General features: G+C 37.4%; 1 protein-coding gene across 1 annotated transcript; it reads left to right on the forward strand.

Moving 5' to 3' along the window:
• Positions 1–1723: 1723 nt before the first annotated feature.
• Positions 1724–7615, forward strand: LOC496367 (uncharacterized; the record flags this gene model as incomplete). Its single annotated transcript, NM_001095516.1, is given in 4 exon segments — positions 1724–1804; positions 5242–5373; positions 6033–6113; positions 6790–7615. Coding segments are annotated over 4 exon segments (315 nt in total). The 3' UTR covers positions 6889–7615.
• Between the last annotated feature and the right edge of the window lie 4272 nt (positions 7616–11887).

Consider the following 11887-nt stretch of genomic DNA (forward strand, 5'->3'; position numbering starts at 1 on the left):
TAACATTTTTAGCCCATAATGACTTGTAAAGGGATGATTCACGGTGCATAGGAGCCATGTGTGCTTGTTCTACAATATGAATTTTTTGTTCCAGCTGCTTTGTAGTGATAGAGACCTGCTAATAGATATAGAGGTATAGGGTCCATTATCCGGAAAACCATTATTCAGAAGGTTACAAATTATGGGAAGGCTACTCCATTTTATCCAAATAATCCAAATGTTTAAATTTTTTTCCTTTTCTCTGTAATAATAAAACAGTACCTTGCACTCCTAATATATAATTAATCCTTAATGGAGGCAAAACAATCCTTTTGGGTATATTTAAAATGATACTGACACTAAAAAATAATTCTTCAAAATATTAATGTACATTAAAAAAGCGGGATTGTCCCGCTCAAAACGGAAGAGTTGGGAGGTATGTGTCCCTTCTCAACATGTCAGTTTGAATTTCTAATGCTAGCAGACTACTGAAGCTCAAATATGGCAGCCTCCTCATAGAGGAACACGGGGGATCAGATGGGTAAATATAGATAGCATTCAAACACAATGTTATGATAACTGTAAAAAAGGTTTGATTTCTGGTGTCAGTATCTCTTTAATATTTAAATGATTTTTAGTTAAAGGTATGGAGATCCAATTTACAGAAAGACTAGTGGCGGAACTACAGGTGGTGCAGGGGGTGCGATTACAAATTTGCAACCAGGCCTCCTCTGGGTTAGTGATGGGCGAATTTATTAGTCAAGTGCAAATTCGCATAGAATTTCCGCGTTTCGACACCGGCGAATAAATTCGCAAACTTGGCGGCGACAATTAAATGGACGACCATTGACTTTAATGCGCGGCAAATGTTGCTGGTGACAGAATTGATGCCGGCTTCAATTTTGACGCCTGCAAATTAAGGGTCTGTTAAAGCCCTGAGCACACTGAAATCCACATTGAAGATTGTGTCTAGAGGAGGGGGCTGCACATCCTGTACCCGGGCTTCAATAGTGCTAGGTACATTACTGGGGAAAAAAAACTGGAAAATCCCAGGTCCCCATGAAGATTCCAAGCAAACCGCACTAACTTTATAGTTTACTTTTCCCAAGGTATGGGTGCACGTCAAATAACCTGTTCACCAAGGTTATAACTTATAATTTCTCTCCATAGACAGCACTCCAAGTTCTTAATTAAAATTCGCCTTTATTTATTCCATCTTGGGGCAGCATAAGCATGCAACGTTGATAAAGAGTGGAGTGCCACTCGAAACGTTGCATGCTTATGCTGCCCCAAGATGGAATAAATAAAGGCGAATTTTAATTAAGAACTTGGAGTGCTATCTGTGGAGAGAAATCCCAGGTCCCGAGCATTCTGGATAACAGGCCCCATTGCTGTAATAATAGAATAATATAAAATAATATAATAAAAACTTTGTATCATGTTCCACCTAACCATGTCACCCTGTTCCTTTTCTTGTCTTTTTTCTATATTTTATCTTTTTTACTTCTCCACTGTGACACTAATATCACAAAACCTTTTTCCTACAGTAAAAAAAAAAATACAACACAAACCACCTAAAATGTCATGTCAGTGATTGATATATTCACTAGCTATTACAAACAACATGGATTCTAGCTGTGTATCTGTAGTGCTGAATCACCTTCTCTGCCTGAGTGAAGTCACAATAGCACAGCCCCACATGTTTGCATTGGGTGGATGCTTTGCCCACGCCTCCCGCCTTTCTCTTTCCTAGAGAAACAACAGCTGAGCTGATTTTGCCAGTGAGATTGAGACGGCCCATCCACCAGTTGCTTCAGCAGACATGGTAAGGTGATGCTCAAATACAATTATTACATTTATATTGCAGCAAACCTCTCATTTCTCTGCAATTAAAAAAAATAAAATACTTGGTTGTTTTGCTTATTGCTGGAAGGAAAAACAACACAGCAGAGGAAACAAAGTGCATTAGTTAATGAGTAGCCATGAGAGCAATGTAGCATGATAAGCTGGGAGAAATGAACTTTACTATATATTCCCTTGCTAGTGTAACCAATATAACCCGCAGCACTAAATGTACTGTAGTTGCGTGTATTTCTACTGCATCTGCTTAGGGTTCAAGTGGCGGTTTTGTAGCACAGTAAAGATAGAAAAGATATTTTTTATTAAGTGCAGTGTGTTGATTTGCTGCCTTTGTTACTGGCAACTTTGTGGCCCAAAAATGCCCTTGTTGTAGGCCTTCTAATGAACTATAACCCCCAGCGTTGTTGAAGATGATAGAAGGTGAAGTTTAATGTCTCTTGGAAGGGTGTTTAATTTGCAGGATTTGCAGACACTGCCTGTTCCTAACATTCTGCACCAGCTTTCAAAAGTAGATTGGTGTCAGCTGTAGTTCTCAATAGCTGAAGTGCAATGGATATAAGAAAATAGAAATGCTTTAAATATTATCTAGTTATCATCATCATTTATTTATATAGCAAGTTATTTCACTGTCTTTACTTTGTGCATTCCATGCAGGACTTGACTGATTGTGTGCAAGGGCTGTGTACACTGAAGATAATTGCCCAATAGTGGAAAAATTTAAAACCTAATTTAAACATTAGTGGCGCATCTGGAGTCATTTTTCTAAAAGGAAAGTTGAAAGGGAACAAAACTAAAAACACATGTCAGTTACATATGAAGTTTTACTCCTGTCCATTTGTGTTTATGTAAGCGGTATCCTGTTTGTTTATTTTAACAGCGAGCCCTAGGTCATTAATGGGGATCTGAACCCAAAAACAGTTTTTTGCAAAATAAGATCAAATGTAATTCTAAGCCACTGTCCAATACACTTTAAGATTTTCAATGATTTTAAATGTATTTGTAAATGTAATTGCTATTTATACAAATAGTTGTATATCCCTTGCTGTTTTTTGGTTTTGATTCTTGAAACAATGCAGCAGAAGTCTGTTCTTATCCAGGTCTTTAAATCAGCTGACATCTGTTACATGTTTTAGGAGTCAGAACCAGTAGTGAAGAAAATATAAACAGACACAAGCTGCTTTTAATAAACCATATGAATTGATTTTTTTTTGGCCAAGGGAGAAAGCAATATTAAAGAAACATAGGAAAAAGACTTTTAAGGCACCACAAAAGAAAGTGATCATCACTGCCTAAATTATAACTTCTTTCCATTCTGTCCAAAATGCATACCTCCCAACATTTTGGAAATAAAAAGAGGGACAAAAAAGTGCCCAATTTGTGGCCACACCCCCTAATTACCATGTTCATTTTACAAAATTTGGCGGGTTATGAAAGTTTGAACATATTTCTGTTTTTTTTTCCAGTTATTACAGTTTTGATAATGAAGGTGAATTGACCTTTAAGCTGCGAGACTAACTTCTCCCAAGGGGCCCTGTTATCTTATATATATATTTTTACAATTGCTTATTTGCTTATCTCAAAATTGTTACAAAAGTATTTTATTTGCAGCTGTGGCTGTTCTGGGCTCTCTGCCAAAAGCCAATTAAGTTAGAAACGTTGTTCCTTTTTCTGGCTGCTCAGTGCAGAGAAAAACAGGACTTTCCAGTACAACCGAGGGACTGCAGGTGGAGCTGTCAAAAGAGGGACTGTCCCTCTAAAAACTGGACAGTTGGGAGGTATGCAAAATGTACCCATGAGATTTTAACAGATATTTTTTTTACACCAAAATTAAAATGTGGTAGGTTAATTTAGCTTACGTCTGTATAGAAAACATTTTTTGGCACACTAACAACATTTTCACAGCACAATAACAGTGTGTATCCGACGTTTTTCCATAAAACTGTAAGATACCTTCTTCGAATTTGTTGTGTTTATTTAATTTTTAACATTCAGCGACCAACACTTAAAGGACTGTGTACTTACTGGCACTTGTAAATTCCCTTCTTAAATTAATCTGTTTTCATTTACCTTAGGCCACTGCCACAAACAGCTTGTGAATAAATGCAGGGCGAGAATCGGCCAATCTGCTTGCTCCTGTGTCTGTGCTCAACGGCACTACGTCTGCCTGGGTGCATAGTGCCTGTGAGCGCACAAACAGGAGCAAACGATCGGGGAACGCCCTCTACATGGGCATATAAGATGCCCGAATTGGTCTAAAGGACAGATATCGGCAGCTTTAATCTGCCCATGTATGGACACCCTTAGAATAAGGCCCAAAGCACAAATGGTTGCCATGATACATGATTGCTAAATGAGCATGATTTAGGAACTGCCTTCTAACCTTTTACATTTGCAGGGATAAGGATTCCTGTGACTGATAAGCCACACATCTGACCTTTTGAAATTAGCCACAGATGGCAACAATGAAAGGTGCAAAGTCCAGAGTAACTGAGCATGAATCCAATCTTTACATTTTTTGAATTCACATTTTGTTGCTGCGAATTCAGTGAGTCATAAAGTAGACCCTTAATGGTTTATGATCCTTTTATCATTAATCATAAAACATTAAAAACATTTTTACATCATTTACAGCACTTTAGGAAACAGAAGTCACAGTGTTGTGGTAATGTTCAGATGGAAATATAACTGTATAGCAGGTAGAAGTGTGAGTTTTAGGTAACTATCATGGCATTTCAGGAACTGGAGACGACTTCAGGTGAAAGATAAGGTTATTTGACATGAACTGTGTGGATTCTGAACTCACAAAGAGTCATAGCCCTGAACAATGGAATCACAAGAGTTTTATAGACTTGTAAACAGGTTACCGGTTGGAGAGCATAGATATATCGCTCCACAGCACAGAAAAACAAGGCACTGCCTCAAGGCCAGGATACTAGAGACCAAAGCTAGCTTGAGAACAGAATCCATCCAAGCCAGGAGGGGTCCCGGTGGAAACTGCATACACAGAATTTTATTCTCTTGCAAGTGAATGAAACCGCTTGGCACACTTGAAGCTGAAACCTGTCCGATTTTCTCTACAAATTGATACTTAGTCTCACTTAGGCTAATGGCACATATAGTAACGTAATGTGCTGTTGGAGAAATATCCCAAATTGTCCCTGCTGGTACCAGTTCATTTTGATAGAAACTAACTAAGAACTCTGGTACAGGCAATTACCTTCGAGTAGACGATCATTAGGGCAACAGCCTGTACTTTAAGTGTCAGTTTTAATGTAATTCGGAGAAACCAAACCACCCAGTGTGCCATTAACCTTATTATAGGCCAATCCTCAAATCATACTAGATTCTCTTTGTGCCAAGAAGATTTTAAAACATTTGCAAATTTTTTTCTATATTTTGCAGGCGGGGAAAGCTCACAGACTCAGTGGGGAGGAAAGAGAACAACTGCTACCTAACTTGAGAGCAGTAGGCTGGCATGAATTGGATGGCAGAGACGCAATATGCAAAGAATTTCATTTCAAAGACTTTAACCGGGTAAGTACATGGAGATATAGAGCTTATGAATGAACAAGCAAAATCTCAAAGTAATAAAATGTACTTTTAGTATGATGTTGAAAGCAGTGTTCTAAGCCCCATTGCAATTAGTATTTTTACTTTGAGATTTTTTAAAAATGTTTTGAAATGAATGTTTTGTTCTGCAACTCATATGTGCATTAGAGGTCAGTTGAACATTATAGACTTTTGTGTTATTTTTACAAAGTTGAGAACTTTGTAAAGCTACAGTATTATATTTGGTGCTGAGACGGAGCACCAGTGGGACAGTCATAGGACCAGCTATACTCTCCACCGTGTATAAACTTACTATTTGTGAGACTTTTGTGTTATTCAACTCAAATTAACTATGTACAGGTATGGGACATATATTCATAATCCCAAGGAAAACTTAAGTCCAACATTATCATAAATAATAAGCTGCTAGTGCAATCAAAGTAATTCTGGAAGAGAAGAAATTGAGGCATGTGTCAATGGCAGCCTATGGTTGCCTGCCTGGAAGTATTAGATAAAACAAGTCCTTAAAATAATTTTATTGCCCATATTTATTCATTAATTATATGCTAATATTTAAACGCAGCATTAGTTCCGTTGGAATGTTTTGGTGATTCAAATTTGCCATTATGTATTATATATCACAGGCCTTTGGATTCATGACCAGGGTGGCTCTGCAGGCTGAAAAATTAGATCACCATCCCGAGTGGTTCAATGTCTACGATAAGGTAAATTAAATATAATAATGTTGAATTTGAGCCCACAAATCAAGTCTCTGTTAGTTTTCTATGCAGGGGTTGTTATCCCAGCCTTCAAGCTGCCTTTTCTGTCATGATGTGGTCCTTTAGCCTTTGTAGAACCCTCCACCAACCACAAGGCAGAAGAGCTCTTAGTTCACTGTCAACACAGACATGTGCTCTACCATACTGAGGTCTGTCCTCTCAGCTGTCACTGTAGTTGAGGTAAATGTAGAAAAATATATAGGCAATATATAGACCCTTAAGGTTATTTAAGTTCATAATGTTGTGTTGACTATGTTAAACATGAATGGCAGGAGCATAACTTCAGAGGTAGCAGACCCTGCAGCTGCAAGGGGGTGCAGGAGGTATAGAGGCACAAATTCATATACAATTTTAATAAATATTGGTAAAACAAGTCAACTCCTAGACATTTTGGGGGCCTGAAAAATAATTTGCTGTGGGGACCAGTAATATATAGTTACACCACTGATTAAAGGTCAAGCTGTGCTTAATTAACTATGCAAGCAATTCAGACAGATGCGAATAGCGTAGATACCCAAGTTAATTGAGATATTATGAAGTAAATGTCCTTTCTTTCTCTTGAGTATGAACATTAGAGTTGCTCTCTATGATTGCGATTAACATCTTGTTCTCTCTGTTTTAGGTCCATATAACATTAAGCACCCATGACTGTGGTGGTCTTTCTGAGCGAGACATCAACTTGGCTAGTTTTATTGAACAAATAGCTGCCAGTCTGTCATAGGATGTGCGTTAACAGCGTTGCTCCTCATCTGTGCTCTATATACATATTGATTTAATGCCCGGACGTGTATTTTTTAGTCTCTGCAAAACATTCCATTCCTAGGTGTTGCGGACAATGGTAACGTGACAGCTGAATTTTTTTAATGCAAGATTTTTTTCTTTCTTGATTTTAGTAGGTACAATAAGTAAGCCAAATTTCTATAAGGATATTTTGCATAACGGTCGCATCCTCCTTGCTTCAACAGCCCTAAAGGCTTCAAATGAAACCTAATTTTGTAATTACTTTATTTTGAGCAACAACACAGTTGTCTATGTGAACAAGCCCTAAAATCCAGGATGACATGTTGTCACTTCAGACCTGCTATAGTTAAGCAACATTGCAGGAGCTTGTAAGGGAAAGCCTGAGTGTGATAGGACACAACTGACAGGTCAACAAAAATTTGTGCTTTTCTGGACAATTTGCTGCCTGACCCCCTAATTTTCAATATTTTATCACCTTTGATTTTGTTAATCCAACTGTTGAGTGTCTGTAACAGAGAACTTATAATTGCACGCAGTATCCTACAGTGTTATGCAGTTACAGCCTCCGTTAGTGTTTTAGAAGAGTCTGTTACCAATGTACTCAAGCATTCTCTGTATTTTTAATTTACACTTGTTTCTGTTATTGTATCAATTTCATGCAAACAACTATTTTTTAACTAATAAAAAGGCCTAGAATATCCAAGTAACCATGCAGTGGTTTAATTATAGATGCAGACCCTTCGTCCCCCCTGAAAGTTTTTCTGGAGGGGGGGGGGACACACACTTTTTTTTTAAGCCTGCTGTGTTTTGCTTTTTGTGAAATGCATTCCTTGACCCTTAATATATGGGGCCAAGGGGGTTATGTAAATAAGAGATGCAGTCTGATACAGATCTAATCACTACATAAGCATTTAGTGGTCAAAATCTGTATTTTATTATATGTTAAAGTACCCAAAATCCAGGCCATCCTATTATAAGGTGATTTAACCACAAGGATCTGTGTAATGTACCAACTATAGTTGTAGGCAGTCAAACATTAATTTAAAGTAAAAAAAAAAAAAAAACCTTTCTGTATTAGGCGTGCAAATCATAATTCTGCAGTGACTACCCTGTAACCCAGACACTTTAGAAGCAATGGGTCTGGTGCAGAATGCTAGTGCAGTAAATTACTATCTATAGTAAGTAAAGAGTTAAAAAATAGAAAAAATAGATTTTGGAGCAGTTTGGTTAGAGATTACGTCATCAACTACAAGAATGGATTTTACAAACAGCTGGAGGAAATTAAGATTACACAAAACATACATAAAATACATCAGACCAGTAGACATTATGCTATTTAACACCTCACCTTGTGTTGCTCTCTCCCATCCTCCATTTTTTAAGAAAATGCAGGACTGACTACTCTCTTGTTAACAGGTTAGAGAGACTGATAAGCCCAATGTATAAAGGAATCTACGCTTGAATATTTGAGGGTGATCTGTCAATCACTGAGCTTATTATTTTGTCGCGTGGGAGTGTTCTAAAATGTATTTTGGTCACAAGCTACTCCAAAACTACTCTTTAGAGTTAATGAGGCCAGGTTTGGCAACAAGTGGCCTCTACATAAATTCTGAGGCCTCACAAAGGGTGAATGGTTTGTATATATTAACACAGTGGCAGAGGAACATCACTAAGCAGATAAGAAAGTGACATAACAACTGTTCTTTGTACAAATCAAACCATTGGCGAGGCACCAAGACAGGCTTGAGAAACTATATTCTACAAATAAAGGTTTGGTTGGTAATTTTTTTTTTTATGAAGGGTATCATCCATTGTGATTACAAAGGAACTAATATCTTCCTTTCTTACACTTATCAAAGCACTATGGAAGTGGCAGCAACTCTACAACCTAATGCAATCTTTAATAAGAGGCTTCAATGTTCCCTTACGCTGTGATCTATAATCAAAAATTCACATTGCAACATCGTACTGTGCAATGCTGGCAAAAAGTCACTAGCGTTGGTCTCTTTGCCCTTTAATAAATCTGCCTTTGAAATAATTTTACTAGATACTGTATATATCATGACCTGGATAAATGAGAATCTTCATAGACATATAGCAATAACTTTACATTTGTAGAGCATTTTGTTTAGATGGGGTCAGTGACCCCCATTTGAAAGCTGGAAAGAGTCAAAAGAAGATGGAGAATAATTCATAAAACTACTAAAAAGAAAAAATAAAGGCCAATTAAAAAACTACTTAGCCATTCTATAACATTAGGTGAACCACCCCTTTAATGTACAAAGGTCCAAATTATAGAAAGATCACTTATCCAGGAAACCCCAGGTCATGAGCATTCTGGATAATAGGTCCCGTACCTATATTGATCAGCCTGAGGCTTAACCATCCAGACTTTTTTATTTATAATGAATAGTCTTCACTGTTAATGTGATCATACATATCCTGATTTGGTAAGGCAGTTTGGCCGATTTTGACCGTACTGCTGATTTTTAAAGGAAAACTATACCCCCAAAATGAACACTTAAGCAACAGATAGCTCATATCATATTAAGTGGCATATTAAAGAATCTTACCAAACTGGAATATATATTTAAGTAAATATTGCCCTTTTACATCTCTTGACTTGAGCCACCATTTCATGATGGTCTGTGTGCTGCCTCAGAGATCACCTGACTAGAAATACTACAACTCTAACTGTAACAGGAAGAAGTGTGGAAGCAAAAGACACAACTCTGTCTGTTAATTGGCTCATGTGACCTAACATACAGCACAGTGAATCCTACGATCCCAGGGGGCGGCCCTTATTTTTTAAAATGGCAATTTTCTATTTATGATTACCCAATGGCACATACTACTAGAAAAGTATATTATTATGAAAATGGTTTATTTACATGAAGCAGGATTTTACATATGAGCTGTTTTATGCAATATCTTTTTATAGAGACCTACATTGTTTGGGGGGTATAGTTTTCCTTTAAGGCATATTTGGCAAGACAAATTCCAAGAGTCAGATAAAAGGTGAGAGAAGCCACAGCAGAAAAGTGGCCACACTGTGCACATAAATAAACATTTTGGAAAATATGTTTTATTTCAAAATCAGAGTACAACAACATCAGAAGATGCAAGGCACTTTACATTTACTTGTGAAGTGGTATTTGATTTCTTATGTATTGAGTCACCATAGAACGCAATTATGGCACCAAATAAACAGTAAAGATAATCCCTGACTTTTATAATATTCAGAAGGCGAATTTTACTTAACTTAAAAAAAAAAAAAATTATTTCACTGTTTAAAAATACATTTAAAAGGATTACAGGTAGCCATGTTTTCCAAGTGTGTCCAAAATTGAAGGCAAAATACTTAACTTTCAGGTTAAATATTTACACCAAATATCATATAATGAAACAGAAAAGAAAGTTTTTATATCAAAAAGTTAGCTACATAGAACTCAGATATTAAAAACAACGATAATGCAATGTATTTGTTCTTAAAAGAAATTGCAGCATTTATCCAGCAACACACAATTCTTTTCACATTGCTTCGATGTGTGAAATGAAAGCTGTTTTCCGGATTAAGGGGTGGTTCACCTTTAAGTTAACTAAGTATGTAATAGATGGCTAATTCTAAGCAACTCTTCAATTGGTCTTCATTTTTTTTTATATATATATTTTTTGAATTATTTGCCGCCTTCTTCTGACTCTTCCAAATGGGGGTTCACCTTTAAGTTAACTAAGTATGTAATAGATGGCTAATTCTAAGCAACTCTTCAATTGGTCTTCATTTTTTTTATATATATATATTTTTTGAATTATTTGCCGCCTTCTTCTGACTCTTCCAAATGGGGGTCACTGACCTTAAAACAAGTTCTCTGTACACATTTATTGTTATTGCTACTTTTTATTACATATCTTCTTATTCAGACCCTCTGCTATTCATATACAAGTCTCTTATTCTATTCAGTGCATGGTTGCTAGGGTAATTTCTTCTGTTAAAGAATCTTACAAAACTGAAATATAGAGAACTGTAAATATTGACCTTTTAAGTCTTATCTTGAGCCTCCATTTTATGATATTCTCTGTGCTCCCTCAGAGATCACCTGGCCAGAAATAATGCAGCTCTAACTGTAACAGGAAGAAGTGTGGGAGTAAAAGACATAAAAACCGGTTTATTAAATGGCTCATGTGACCTAACATGTAAGTGTTCCCTTGATTTGTTTGTGTGCACTGTAAATTGTATGGTCCTTAGTTCTTAAAATGGCAATTTTCTATTTAAGATTTACTCAATGGCACATACTACTAGAAAGACAATGGAAATGGTTAGTTTAGATTAAGCAAATATTTACTTCCTACGCCATACTAAAATTTAACTCCAAGTTGAACAACCCCTTTTAACTTGATAACACCATAACTGTGCAGCTTTTGTGCCTTTTAAAGTAAATTAGCCCAGCAATATTAAGCCTGGGAGGGGGTAGTATCAGGGCCAGAACTAGGGGAAGGCAGAAGAGGCACCTGCCTAGGGCGCAACCAAAGGGAGGTGCTGGGCAGGTACCAGTCTTCTGCCTACCCTATGTTCGCTGCTCTGCCCTTCCTCCCCTCCTGGTGCTCTCTCCCCTTGACCCCACTGCCGGCACTCTCTCTCCTCCACTACGTCACTCTCTCACCCTCCCTCCCCTTCGGATAGCAGCTGCAGTATTCGCTTGGTGTGACATCACTTCCTGTCTGAGTCTCTCCCTGCTCACTTATAGCTCTGGGTTCAGATTATAGCAGAGAAGGGGGGGGGGAAGAGGAGCAAACTAAGCATGCTCATGCCCGGGGCAAGGAGGTTTAAGCTGAAGGCAGGAAGTCTGATACAGAAGCCCATGTGTACACAATAGAAGGAAAGAAATGCAGTGTTTCTTTTGACAGAGGATTCAGAGCAGCACTACTTTGAGGGTTTACGAGTATATTTAGGTGGACCTTTCTGATAAGGCTTACTTCGT

This window comes from Xenopus laevis, chromosome 7L (genome assembly GCF_017654675.1).
Source record: "Xenopus laevis strain J_2021 chromosome 7L, Xenopus_laevis_v10.1, whole genome shotgun sequence".
NCBI lineage: Eukaryota > Metazoa > Chordata > Amphibia > Anura > Pipidae > Xenopus > Xenopus laevis.